Consider the following 15070-nt stretch of genomic DNA (forward strand, 5'->3'; position numbering starts at 1 on the left):
TCAAAATTGTGAAAATTGTCAAAATTGTCAAAATTGTCAAAATTGTCAAAATTGTCAAAATTGTCAAAATTGTCAAAATTGTCAAAATTGTCAAAATTGTCAAAATTGTCAAAATTGTCAAAATTGTCAAAATTGCCAAAATTGTCAAAATTGTCAAAATTGTCAAAATTGTCAAAATTGTCAAAATTGTCAAAATTGTCCAAATTGTCAATATTGTCAAAATTATCAAAATTGTCAAAATTGTCAAAATTGTCAAAATTGTCAAAATTGTCAAAATTGTCAAAATTGTCAAAATTGTCAAAATTGTCAAAATTGTCAAAATTGTCAAAATTGTCAAAATTGTCAAAATTGTCAAAATTGTCAAAATTGTCAAAATTGTCAAAATTGTCAAAATTGTCAAAATTGTCAAAATTGTCAAAATTGTCAAAATTGTCAAAATTGTCAAAATTGTCAAAATTGTCAAAATTGTCAAAATTGTCAAAATTGTCAAAATTGTCAAAATTGTCAAAATTGTCAAAATTGTCAAAATTGTCAAAATTGTCAAAATTGTCAAAATTGTCAAAATTGTCAAAATTGTCAAAATGGTCAAAATTGTCAAAATTGTCAAAATTGTCAAAATTGTCAAAATTGTCAAAATTGTCAAAATCGACAAAATTGTCAAAATTGTCCAATTGTCAAAATTGTCAAAATTGTCAAAATTGTCAAAATTGTCAAAATTGTCAAAATTGTCAAAATTGTCAAAATTGTCAAAATTGTCAAAATTGTCAAAATTGTCGAAGTTGTCAAATTGTCAAAATTGTCAAAATTGTCAAATTGTCAAAATTGTCATTTTTGATAAAATGATAATAAAATGTTGAAAATATTTTTCCAAAATTGAAATTTGAATAAAGACATCACGATTTTTTTTTGTTTGGTAGAGTCTGTTGAAGTATTTGGTTTTTGTTATTTTTTCCTAACATAACCTTTATAAAAACTTTGACGGGGTTTGGAAGAGTTTTATTCGTTTTTGTTTTGTTTTATAACACTCCCATTAAGTGACAGTGAAGAGAAAAGAGAACTTGTAAATGAAGGAAGCACGTGATCGTAATCATTTTCTCACATACAGAGAAATGAGGGCTCTGCAGTGTTGCCAAACTTCCCAATCGTTGAATTCACCAGCAATTACTACAAGAATCGATAACTCTTTCCTTTGAATTAACACCCAAACATGAAAACGAAATAAATTGCGTTAATTTCAATACAAACAATCGAAGTGCTGCTGTTTGGTGATTGTTTTAGATGATGTTACCCATTCACTAATATTGGTGTGGTGTTTTTATTCGTCTTTTACTCTCACTCATTCCACTACAATTTCGTTCATTTATGGCCGAGGGATAATTAAAGTTAAGCTTTACTGCCACACCAAACGTTTTGCAACACGCTTAAGTAAGACTCGGGTTAGGAAAAAAAAATGTTTGCTTCCAAAGAGGGGGGGGGATGTGGAGTTCACGTATTTCTTTCCACGAAGGAGGAAGACGAAGAAGGATGGTAACAGCAAATTGGCTGTGATATTTACATACATTGTTGATGTCGGTAAATTGATGGGGGGCTATCATTTTTATGATTGTTTTCGTTTTTATTTTTATTTGCTCCGGCCTAGCTGACGGGCAATTTTACTAATAACAATAACTACTACAACGATAATGATGATGATGATGATGATGATAATAGGCCATTTAAATAGTAGCAAAAACCATCAATTTATACATCATCACCACCTTCAAATGTATCGGGGGGTCTCGCAACAGGTGTAATTCCGTTTAAGAGTCGGCTTTCAGGGTGTTAGTTGGTCTTTGTTGGAGGATTGGCGAAATTCTTAACAGCTTAATCAACGTTACTGCCAACCTTATGAGAATAAGCGATTTATGGATCTTGTTTTGAGGGAAGCCAAAGCCGGTTTGCTACCGTAAATTGGCCTCAATAAAAACCTTGTATCAATTAACGATTCACTAATATCGGTTTCAAAACATATACAAATTGTTTGTTAAATTGACTCATCACTGTTGATGGTTCCACCATTTTAATGGATGAGAATTACTTTGAGATTATAACAAAACATCTTTTAAAATTATGCAACTATTTGGAAGAAAAATGATAAATTTTACCAGTTTTCAAAATCTCAGCAAATTTGATAATTTGTTTAATTTAGACAATTTGGCCAGTTTTACAATTCTGAAAATTTTGACAAATTTGACAATGTTTAATTATTTTTAAATCGTTTCAATTTTTAAATTTGTACATTTTGATGTTTTTCTAAATTTTGTATCATTCGAATGGATCGTTTCCTTAAAACTGCAGTTTATATTGATAACTTATTGCAACCAGTCGTCGACCTTGAACTCATACCTACTTAGACAGTGACTGCAGCCCATAGATCAAACGGTTGGAACATCAATTTAATTTACTGTCGCCCTTGGGAAAATTCCTGACGTCATCGGAGCTTCCATCTCGAAGATAAAGCCACAAAAATCTGTTCCCCTGCACTCATCATCACCACTTTACGCGGACATATTGAAATGGAGAAATAAAAAAAAGACAACTCTAAAGATAGCAAGCTTAAGGTGCTCATCCACAGATGGCGACATAGAACACTTGAACAAAAAGGGCGCACAAAACCGCACTTGTTGGATGATGTTTTTTCCTTTTTTTCTCGCTCTCTGTCTTCCTAAGTCAGTCCAACCGAATCGTAAAATGGCGCCCATTAAACACGGAAATGGCTTTTTTCGAACCGAAAAACGACCGTCATCATCGTCGGATGATTCCACCAAAGATGATGATGATGACTTGCGGTGGGGCCTCCAGGCAGCGATTTTGTCGCGCGCTTTATTAGGACTCTGTTAGGTGAAGGTTTATTGGTTTTTTTTACACTCACTCATCTCCGAAACCTCCTGTAAAACCCAATAGGTGGTGCGCGGGGGTGGAGGATATCGGTTATGTTTTGACGCCAAAGGCCCATCATTTCGCGCGGCATTTGTTTACATTTTCGGTTGGTTTTGTTTTGCTCGCTCGGTTCGTTCCGTTCCGCCCGAACAAATGAACCGGAACCGATTTGCAGCCAGCCCGGTCGATAATTAAGCCCCGACAATGTAACCTACCTAATGGGTTAGAGAGCCGTTAGCAGTAACCGTAGATTGATTTGTTTTGAACTTTATCACCGGTAGTAATGAGTACCCTTCTTGTTTCTTTCCCTTCAACAGTTGGTTCCAGCCTCTCGGTGGGAGTCAGCGGTGTCGGTTCCTGTACCCCGTCGAATCCGCTCGAGTGGACCGGCAACGTGACGGTGCGGAAAAAGCGGAAACCGTACTCGAAGTTCCAGACCCTGGAGTTGGAGAAGGAGTTCCTATTCAATGCGTACGTGTCCAAGCAGAAGCGGTGGGAGCTGGCGCGGAATCTCAACCTCACCGAGCGACAGGTAAGCGATAGTGATATTTTTTTTTTTTATTTTCCTAATTTTATTTTAATGAACCTGAATCTTTAAGGGGTTGTCGTGCTGCGAACTGTTACCTGTTGACAGTAGAGGCCGCTTGTAAAACTCAAAATTTATTATTTAAGTCAACGATAAGGATACAATCCAAATTTAACTAATAATAGTTTCTTATTTGTAAAGCTAAGTATGCTTGTAAACAGACATGACAACGCTGCAAATATTTACTGACATATTCTCAACTAGACTTATTTATCCAAATATACAACTTAGTATAGTATGACACACATTGTAAACGCGCTACTCCAGTATGAAAAAATTATGCAGCTTTGGCTTGTTCACATGACCATACCTTTCATAGTGCAATCAGCTTCGCTATCCCATAAAAAGTGAAAAGCGCAAATCTCATAGTACTGACTCAGGATGGTTCAAAATTTTTACTCATAGAGTGATTTCAATGGAAGCAGAACTACAAAAAGGAGAATCACGTTGCTTAGTCCCGATATCTTTTTCGAGTCCAGAACATAGTAGCACTTTTTTCGGCGTACTTCTAATCCCTGATGCCTGTAAAGTTGTAAGAAGAGTCGTGACCCTTATGTTTAGTTCTGACAGCTTATAAAATATTAATCAGGATAAATCACGTTACCATAAAATCTGGTGGGGTGATGATATTTTTTGCTGGTCGTCACAGCAAGTCACAACTCTCTATTTGTTACATGATACACTTGATTTTGACTGGTTTCTATCGATTTCGATTCACTTCATTCAACACCGATCAGCTTCTACTTAAACATTGCAGAATTGGAGTAAACGGAACCAATTTCTATCTGGTATTGAACAAGCCTATTGTAGACGCACTATTCCGCCGTGAAAATTACCATGTACCTATTATCAGGTAATTTTCGTCTGTAGCTCGTTATCTTGTTACCCATTATTTAACTATTGCGTTAATGTCCCTGACGATGATCGGGGAACTTTTCTCTGTGAGCACTTCGACTAAATCGAAATTTGTATCAACTACCAATATACCACCAATATACTACCGATATATGCGCCAATGGAGGTACATCCCCGGTTGCTGGGAGTTTGTTACCCGAAAGATAGACCACCCCTGTCCTCCATCGTTAACCCATTCTGATTTTTGATCCGGATGATTGCTAAGTTGTCGAGGCACATGGAGGCACCCAGTTGGACACATTTTTATCTCGCCGACTAACATCAGGGTGCTTCCTCTTTAGAGCGCACTTCTTCGTCCGGATTCTGCATTGAGTCGTCCGCATCCTCTGTACTATAGGCGCTTTTTCGGTCTTGGAGCCCGTGGAGCTCTAGAAATGTACAAATTCGCTCTTCACCTTATGTACGTTGCCTTAGATTCTCTGCGGACAAATGGCTTCCGTCTAAGGAGGGACCTCAGCTATGCCCTAATCTCTTTGTAGACCGTACACTGAGGAAAGAAGGCTAACTATGGACTTGCTAACCGTGGTAAAGAGTGTCATAACTTTCGATAGGAGGTTTAGGACACTCCTTGAAGATGGTGGACTTACACTTCACAAGTTTCACCAGTTCCTTCATTGACGGGCGTCGACCAACACCCAATAGCCTTCCGATCTGCTCTAGATCCCAACTGGAGACACGACTACGGAGCTGATGATGCATTTGTTTAACGAAAAGTTGTAGTTGTTGCCTTAAATCGGGTACTTTTGAGGTGCAGTGTGATTCGTTGCGCTTTTAGCTATGACCTTCGGGTTGTGAAGCTTTTGGCAGGTCACGGGCTTAGTAGTTCGACTATTGAAGATACACCTTAATAAGGTCTAAGTATGGTCCAATGGTCAATACCCAAATGCATTTATGTGAACCGGGGCGTTTTCCACTTGAAATTTGATATTTTCACCTACACGCGACCTACACGCGTATCTCTGAGTTATCATTGAATCTCCTGATTGCCATTTTCCGTCTTTGGTTTTTTTTTATTGACTTTTCTCTTAACAAAAAATGATGTTTGCATCTAGTTTAACGACTGCAAAGTAATCGTAGAATTACAATTTTCTCTTGTCAATGCAATGCTTGGATAGAATTAGAAATCTATTGAGTCAGTTTCAGCATATGGCACTGTTTGATGATTTTCTGGTTATACATCTCTCCAACCATGTAACATAATTCTTCGAGTCTCTCCAACCACTTGACATAATTCAATTAAGTGACATAATTCGATCATGAGACAAAATCCGACTTTGAAACATAATCTGAACATAAAACACAATCCGACCATGCAACATAATCTGAATATGTAAAATCTGATTATGAAACATAATCCGACATTGTGAGAAATAATCTCACCATGCAACATAATCTTACCAAGTGACATAACCGGACCATGCAATAGAATCTGAGCATGCAATATAATCCGACCGTGTGACATAATCGGACCATACTACATTATTTAACTATGCAACATAATACGACCAAGTAACATGATCTGACAATGTGACATAATATGACCATGCAACTTCATTCGACTATGTAACATAATCCGACTATGTGACATAATCGGATCATGTAACATAATCCAACCATGTGACATAATTGGACCAGGCAACTTGCCAGATAATCCTATGTTACATAATCTAACCATGCAACATAATCGGCCATGCAACATTATCCGACCATGGATCTTAATAGGACCATGTGACAGAATTGAACCAAGCGACATAATTCAACCATCTGACATAATTCAACCATGTGACATAATCGGACCATGCAACATAATCGAACCATGTGACTTAATTGGACCTTTTCCATATTCCGACTATGTGACATAATCGGATCATGCAACATAATTCAAACATAACAGAATCAGACCATGCAACATAATCCAATCATGTGACATGCAACATATCTGACCATGCAACATATCTGACCATGCAAGATAATCCGACTATGTAACATGATCGGACCATCTGGCATCTGACTAACATATTCCATTTATGTGACATAATCGGACCATGCAAAATAATACAATTCTGTGAAATAATCCGACCATGGAACATAATCCAACCATACAACATAATCTGACCATGCAATATAATCCGACCATGTCACATGCGATGATATGTAAAATATGATTTATCGACTAAGAGACCTTCCACCATTGGTAACGTCTGCCACTCCTGGCAGTCATGGCTGCTTCTGCAACTGTTCTATGCTGCTCCACGGTTGCCACTAAACTACTGCAAATCGATATCAAGTTTGGATTACCACTGGTGGGGTTCAAACTCAGATCAAAGTGCTGCAATGTCTGTTCAGATCAACAGCAAACAGAGAATGATTTCTATGTCGAAAAACGGTAACCTTTACATGCCTTACTGGTTGTTCTAAAAACGCTTGAGTTTAAACCAATGAATACCTTCAACCTATCAAACAAAACCCAAATCATTTTGGTAGTATATCAAGGACCAGCAGAAAGAATCCGGCCAACCGCCCTCCATGTTTCTGGATGATAATTTAGCAACCTCGGAAACTGAAATTTGTTATCTCTTCGCTGACAAATTCCGTAGTATTTTGGACTCAAACTCAATATCCTCGGACCAAGTTACCAGTGCGGCTTGTAACGTCCCTCATTTGAATACAGGGCTTAATCAAATTGTTGTAGACGATGATATTATTTTGAAAGCGACCGCTAAGCTGAAACGCAGCCTTCCCGCAGGACCAGATGGCATACCAGCTACCTTCTTTAAGCGATACATATCACATATGCTGATAGCTCTACAAATAATCTTCCAAGTTTCACTCGATGAGTCTACGTTTCAATCCATATAGAAAGTGGCCTACATGTTTCCGGTGCACAAAAAAAGGGGACAGATGAAATGTGAACCACTATCGTGGTATGTCTGTCTTATGTGCGATTGCCAAATTGTTCGAGCTGGTTGTATCGGAACCCATTTTTTCGTATTGCAAGCCTGATTTTTCAAATGAACAACGTGTATTTATGCCAAAGCGCTCTACGTCTACTGTGCAAGACAGTTTTGCCATGGGATCTCAAATCGATGTCAGCTGCTTTCGATAAGGTGAACCATGACAAAGCCATCGCCAAGCTCGATCGTATTGGCATCTGCAGGTCTTTACTGGAATGGTTTCGCAGCTACCTTGTTGAACGAAAACTCATTTTCCGAATAGGTGAATTATTTTCCAGTCAATTCTCTGCCAAATCTGGAGTGCCTCAAGGAAGTCATCTAGGACCAATAATATTCCTGATATACTTCAACGACGTGCTGTTGTTTCTCGATGGTCAAAAACTAGCGTATGCGGACGACCTGAAACTGTATCGCCACATCAACAGTTCCGAGGATGTAAACTTCCTACAGAGCCAGTTCAATCTCTTCGCCTCTCGGTGTGATGTCAATCGCCTTCCCTTGAATCGTAGTAAAAGCGCAATAATTTCGTTTTCCCGCAAGCGGCTCCCGTTATCAGCCATTTATCATCTTGGAATTGAATTTCATGATTCACACTAACTACATTGTCGACAAAGCCAAGATGTCTGGGTCTTCTTTTCCTTTTTTGAGGAATCGTGATCTTCAGATATTTGTCCCTCTCCAGCTGAACAATTATGGGGCCACACAGCTCTAATGGGTGTTATAAAAACATTTAACCGGTTCTCAGAGTACTTCGACTTTGACGTTTCGCGTGATGTAGTTCGAAGAAAAATTCTTAGAGTTTTAAGTTTTACGTAGATAATCGCTTGTAAGTACATTGTCTTGAATTTTAATGTTTCATTTGGATCAATATTTGATCCGTTGATCTCTTATATATAAAAATGGAGGCGTTTTCTTTGTAACACCATCACGTATAAACTAACGGTCGGAATGAAGTGAAATTTGGTATCCGACGGTTTTTCGGGCCAGAGATGGTTTGTATAATAGTTTCGTTAATCTCACTTTTTATGAAACGTCGGCTTCCATACAGAATTATCTTGAAATGGGACACAACTTGAACAACTTTAAGACGATTTTCATGCAAACTGATTCACGAGCACGACGGCATTCAAGATGTGTAGATGAAGTTAAATATTTTCTTACAATTTATTATGTAAAAGGTAAAATGAAGTTTACCGGGTCAGCTAGTTTATAATAAATAAAAAGAACAATAGCAATGTTCCACGTGGATCCTGGGTACTTATTGAAAATCGCATTTTGTAACCCAAAATTAATGCCTCTCTTAATTGATGCCTATGAATCGTATTCTAAACTGTCGAATTCTCTGATTAAAACTGTTAAAACAAAACAGTAGGAAAGTATATGGAATAGCAGCCTTGAGCAGGCTGTGTAATCTGCAGAAACTCTACAGAGCACAGCGGCAGGTGAACCTGAGGGTGATCAGCGGATACCGAACCGTGTCCTCGGTAGCAGCAGATGTTGTGGCGGGTGTCATGTCCATTTTGGATTTGCTAGAGGAAGATATCTTCTGCTACGAGCAAAGACACATGCCCTACGTGCGGAAACATGCCAAAGAGGCCTCGATGTCCGACTGCCAGCAGCAGTGGACCTATAGCTTTATCCCTATCGTCGGATTTTGGATAGATCGTAAACATGGAGAAGTGTATTTCTGCATAACACGGATGCTCCATGCATTACCACCATCAGTTTGGACATGTGGCTTCGCCACTCTGCCAAACCTGATATCATAGTTGAGACACCAGAGCACGTAGTGTTCAACTATCCAAGGTTCGAAGGGGTGCGCATGAACAGGCTTGTCGCCTGTGAACCCGCCACGACAGTCGACAACATCGTGTGGAGGATGTAGGGTGACTCCTTCGTCGTGGAGCATCTGACTAGAGTGCGTCCGAACCTAGCGGTAAAGCGTACAAAGATAAGACTTTACCTTCTGGGTATGCCGAACTGGTAGGTACGTAGCGTACCTTCACCGCCGAGGAATATCCGAGTAGAACGTACCACTTTCGACGGAAGCTGCAGTCGAACTCGTAGGAGGAAGAATATTCACGCCGCGGAATATCCTCGGGTAGAGCAACTTCGTGTAGTTGTCTGCGGGTGAGTCACTCGAGTCGGTGTACGATGACGTTTTCGCCGGGAACCATCCGTAAAGTCCCGGACGTGTGCCATGAAGGGTGCGTGTCTGGAATAGGCTGCTCTCGATTCGGCACATGGACAGGCAGATGAGAGATGACCTCAAGTTATTAGAAGAAAGGTATCTGGTCTCTAATAGAAGACTCAAGTAGAGGCGGAGCAAACGATAGGTGTGGTAAACAAGCGAGCCTCGAGTTACGAGTGAAAGCCGGGCCTCAAATCTTTAGAGGAGAAGTCCTTAGTCTTTTATCGTAATAACAGGCGCTTTGCGCAAGTATGGCCTCCCATCAGAGGCCCCAGGGATACACAGTATCTAGAGTCGACCTATTGCAACCATGGATTCAGAGTAGCACACTAGGGGTCGCAGTAGCTCGCCGTGCCTTGGAATGCAATCCGTAAAAAAAGATTCACACAAAGTGGTTTTATTGAGACTGAACCACAAACGGCAACAAATGTATCAAGCACTCAGTGCTCAGATATTCTCCAACGCTGGAGTCAACCTATACCAATTGAGGTCTGCTGCAGCCTTCGATTCCTCGGGTATGTTGGCACTGGCCCTCTAGAACCTCGAACAGTGGAATACCACGTTTTCTGATGTCTCTTCCGTGTCACCACAGATTTCTTTCTGACCGATGCATCGCGATGATGATACTTCATCAGGATCAGTTAGGAAATGCGTCATGTAGAAGTCAACTGCGCCATGTTTCCTTTCTTTCCAATTACCGTCAATCGGAATCAGGCGATGGGTTCACCTTAATTTCAGCTCAGCTGTTGGCCATCGAAGCCTCTCCAGCCTCGGTCCGGTATCCACTGATAAACTGTGGTTAACCTTTCATTACATTTTTCACTACGATTGGGAGACTTACTCTCAGTAGCTCATCATCTCTAAACTGCCACACAACTGATTTCATCGATAACTAAATACAGCAGTTTTCACTACAACGTTAAAAATACCGGCAAAATTCGGAGATTACAAGATTCGTCTAACAAAAAAGTTATCTTACACATACTAACATATTCAAACTACTTACTTTTTCTACCGAAAATGAGTTTTCTGACAAAAGTTTCTCTCTCTTATCTCTTCCTCTCCCCCAATCAAGGTCAAAATATGGTTCCAGAACCGGCGGATGAAGAATAAGAAGAACTCGCAGCGACAGGCGGCGCAATCCAGCAACAGCAGCTCCAGCAACAGTCACAACCATGGCGGCGGCCAGCAGTCCCATCACAACCCGCACCACCTGAATCTGGGTCTCGGAATGCCACTGCACGGGTCCAAGATGCATCAGTGACCCATGGAGCAGCAGGCTGTACCGGTGCCGGTTCCGGTTCCGGTTCCAGTGTTGTCCCAGCAACAACAGCATCATCACCACTCGCAGCAGCAGCAGCAACAACAACAGCACCTCTCGCAATCGCACCCGGATGATGGAACAGTAGTAGTAGGGGCTGCCGGTCAGCACCAACAACAACAACAGCAGCAGCACGGACATCAACAGCAGCAACAGCAGTCGCTCAAGATGGAAATGTGCGACGTCCCGACGGCTCCCATGTGCAACCACATTCCTCACCCGCATCTGATCAATTATCACCATTGAAAAGGGACGCGAGGAATTCGTGGGAGGATGTCCTCGGCAACCAGCAACGGCAACTGGAGAACAATACGTAATCAAATCGAAAAGACGCGAATAAGAAACACAAAAAAAAAATTGTAAAAAAAATTCTCAACAAACAAAATCAACAAAACCCTGTTTGGCGAAAAAAGTTTGCTTTGATTGGCTTCTCCGATCTGATCGTACGAATGACTGTCTGCCAGATTGTGAGTGCGATTTGTATGGATGGGTTGCAGATGGGTACCCCGATTGCTTTGATGTTGGATGTTTTGTGGATCTCTTTAAATGTGAGCCGACTTGGGGATGAATAATTATAAATCTCTGTTTGTTAAGTCTTTACAAGTTTGTGATTCCGAGCACTCTCGTCTCTATTTTGCGCAAACTGGTTGCATAAAGTATGGGACCCTTGATTTTGGACTTCAGCATCCTGAATCTTTTCAATTTGTCAAAATCGTCACATTTTCAAAATTTAAATTTTTTTTTTAATTTGTTAAAATTGTAAAAAAAAAATGGAAATTGAAGACACTTCCAAGACTTTCTATGAACATTTTCCAATGGTGAAAATGAATTTCAATTTTTTATTTTAAAGCTGTTAATGTTCAGTTTTCAAATTTGCATTCGCTGTTCGGTTTTTGACCAACAGAATACAAGATTTTCGATATAAAAAAAAGGAAAAAACAAAACCATCAACTTTGAAAATTAGTGAACAACTTCTGGAAAATAGGATTGAAGTTTGAGCTCCCAGATAAAACTTTTCGTGAATATTCGACTTTAGTTTACTTTTGTTTGTTGAAAACTGGCTTGCAAGATTTTTTCCTCAACAAAAAACTTTTCCAGTGGGTGTGTGTTCGTGTTTTTCTGATTGTGGGTATCAATTGTTTGTGTTTGTGTTTGTGTGTGTGTGGCTCGAAAGTCGGAATTTTACCCCATGGCATGCCACGCTTTTCGTTTCGTTCCCTCGAGGGGTGCCAAGCGAAAAGTTTCTGTTTCAATATTTATCAACAAAAGCAAAAACAACAACAACAACATCAACACCAGAGCAAAGACGTCGGTCGGCTGACGGGGGGCAAATCACGAAGCCAATGTTGTGTTCGCTTCATGGCTTGCTGGGGTTTTCTGGGTTGGAAATAACTAGAGAAGGCGTCGTCGTTCAAAAAGCAAAGTAACAAAAACAAAAAAAAATACCCTGAAACATCATCCGGTTCGGCATTTTTTTTTTCTTATTCGAAGGTAAATGAAACTTTTGTTGAAGGGAGATTTGGAAGTAAGGCTAACGGGGGGTGATCGAAGGCAAAAAAATAACCGGATTGTAGGAAGCTGAAAACAAAATGAAGACTCTTGTATTAGTTTTATAATATGAGTTTTCGAGGACTAGCGCAGGAGCCAGGAGAGCGATGAAGAAGCAAAAGAAAGAATCAAATTTGAAGTTATAAAAAACCAGTGATTTTTTTGTCTCAAAAATATTTATTTTATTGTTGTTTCAATTGACAGTTTTACTAGGTGCAAAACATAAACAAGCGAGAAAATTAATTACTCACGCTGAAGTGAAAACACCCTGTTACGTTGAGTTTAGTAGGAAAAATGTGTTCCAATTTAGTTCGTTTGCTCACTGATGAAAACCAACCAAATCGAATCAAAAAATCAAAACAAAAAAGAAGAAAAATACCAATTGCAGATACAAGGAACTGCCTTTTAGCTCGTTCTAGTTGCAACCAGCAGTTATTATTCTAGTAGAACGTTTCGTTTCGTTTCGTTTTTGAGCTCCTAATAAACCATTAAACTATGGCTAGAAAGTATCGTTTTGTTTCGTTTAGAAATTATAATAATAAAACCACAACCGGGACGATTGCAACAGCAAAATTAAAAAAAAAAAAGAACAAAAATTGTCAACTTTTTGCTCTTCTTCTTAGAGGAAATGAAAGGCGCAAGATAAAGAAAACCATTATTTATGTGTATTTTAATTGTGTAAATACTGCAATAGAAAGCTAGATGAAGAGGAAAACAATCGTAAAAGAGAAAAATCGGTTTTCTTTTCGATTCTTAGCTTAGATTGGGAGCGATGAAATTGGAAGAAAACAAAAAAAGTAGCTCTTAAGACAAAATTTAGTGCTAAAGTAGAGTAATCCAAATGAAAGAAAACTAAAATCGTAAACTTTCTGCTAAATGTGAAAAATCCAAATCCTAAGAGCGGAAGTAAAAGAAGAATAAATCTTAACCAGTACATCACTACTTCTTAGATATAAAAACGCAAATTTTCTGTGAACAGAAAGTGAAACTATTTTCTGTAAATTTTAAAATCATGCTCAATATCCCTTTAACAACTACATAGAATCATCATCCAGCAACCCCTCGGTAATTTAGTAATGATTTCCAAGGTAGATGTTGAAACCCTCCAAACGATAGTCAATCAATCCTGTTTACACTTCTTCAAAAATACTGACATTGAAAAAAATCTGAGAAAAAACCATAGAAAAAAAACCCGTACTAAAACTTAACCCCGCAAACCGGGGAGGAGAACAATATATTTCTCTTAAAACAAAAGAAAGGTAAAAATTCTTAGTAAAAAAAACCTCTCGCAGCGAATTTCAACCATCTGTAATTAAAAAAATCGAAACAAATGAAAATATTTTTCCATACATAACTAAAAAAAATGGTTGGTATCATTGATAAGACAAGACAAACAGAGAAAATAATAAAAAGCAAACAACAAAACAAATTGTAAATAGTAAACTTGCCCAGAGCATCAATAAAAATAATAAAAGGAAAAAACAAACAAAATATCCTTCTCAAAAAAAAAAAAATAGATCAATCTGATTTTCTCTTTCGTACACCTCCTAATCGCCAGGGAGTTGAAAGAAATCTGTAGGAGGAGAAAAACAAACTATAAATAAAATAACCGATGTAATTTAGACAGGACAGTAAAAGTAAAAACTACAACAACAACAAAAACAAGTAAAATTAAACAAAGGTGATGAGAAGCGCGGATGGGAAAGAAATGAAATATAAACGACATCCACAGAAGAAAAAAAAACCTACATGTGAAATGGAGGTCAACAAAAAGATACACATTTTAACTATTGTAATTTAAAATTAATTAGTTTTAAAATAATGACTTTAAATAAACGTATTAATACATTATCAGAACTGTCACGTGGCACGTGTATTTTATTCAATCGGTTACAATCCCCTAAAGTTAACTTTTTACATATTCACAACGTTTTGCTTGCGTGATTGTTGCGGTGCAATCACATTTGCATAATTCATGTACTCACTCAATCTGTTTCGCTAAAGTCGTTGATCTCGCATTACGTTGCTCTCTTGTATTCTCTTTTTGGTTGATGTTTATTCGTATGTTCCGGAATAAAAAAAAATGTTTAAAGAAATCTTTCCGCATGAGATGCTACACTTGTTAAGTGAAATTGTTGAAGTGTTACCAAACCAAACTGAGTTGAATGAACTTTTTGTCTAAAAATTTTCTTCAGGAAACAGAATGATAGTCAAAACAATTGATTTCTGTCTGTCAATGTACTCCTTTTGGTATGAGATTAAACATTAATACCTCCTATTCTGCTTGGTTTGGTTTTAGTTCTTCCTTTCTTCAAATTTGAGGCTCTATGGCGACCGTCGAAAATTTATTCAAACAAGGCCATACGCCATCAAGTGTAAATTAGGCAAACATGTCACAGAAGATTTAACCACTTACTATAGGCTGACTGGCCATTCGATTTCGTTGGTTGGATAATTTTTCCTGCAGTACGCAGTTGGAAAGTGCCACCCGACTGTCAAGGGCAATTAGGCAATTTTGACGATACAATCGGGCTAAACAGGTGAATTTTTCCTACAGTGTTTTTTTTGTCAAATTTTGCAGGTTCGCAATGCCGACGGTAGATGGCTAAAAATCTTTGGAAATTAAAAATTTTTGA

At 38.5% G+C, this 15070-nt stretch overlaps 1 protein-coding gene across 2 annotated transcripts in view; it reads left to right on the forward strand.

Annotated features, from left to right (window-relative positions):
• LOC129739926 (homeobox protein abdominal-B-like) overlaps window positions 1-11962 on the forward strand; it is a 67157-nt gene extending 55195 nt beyond the window's left edge. For both annotated transcript variants that reach the window (XM_055731479.1, XM_055731486.1), the window contains exons 6-7: window positions 3237-3451; window positions 10641-11962. In XM_055731479.1, coding sequence (XP_055587454.1) covers window positions 3237-3451; window positions 10641-10829 — 404 coding nt within the window. In that variant the 3' untranslated portion in view covers window positions 10830-11962. The remainder of the gene's footprint in view (window positions 1-3236; window positions 3452-10640) is intronic.
• Window positions 11963-15070: the final 3108 nt, after the last annotated feature.

The sequence above is a fragment of the Uranotaenia lowii genome, chromosome 1 (assembly GCF_029784155.1).
Source record: "Uranotaenia lowii strain MFRU-FL chromosome 1, ASM2978415v1, whole genome shotgun sequence".
Lineage (NCBI taxonomy): Eukaryota > Metazoa > Arthropoda > Insecta > Diptera > Culicidae > Uranotaenia > Uranotaenia lowii.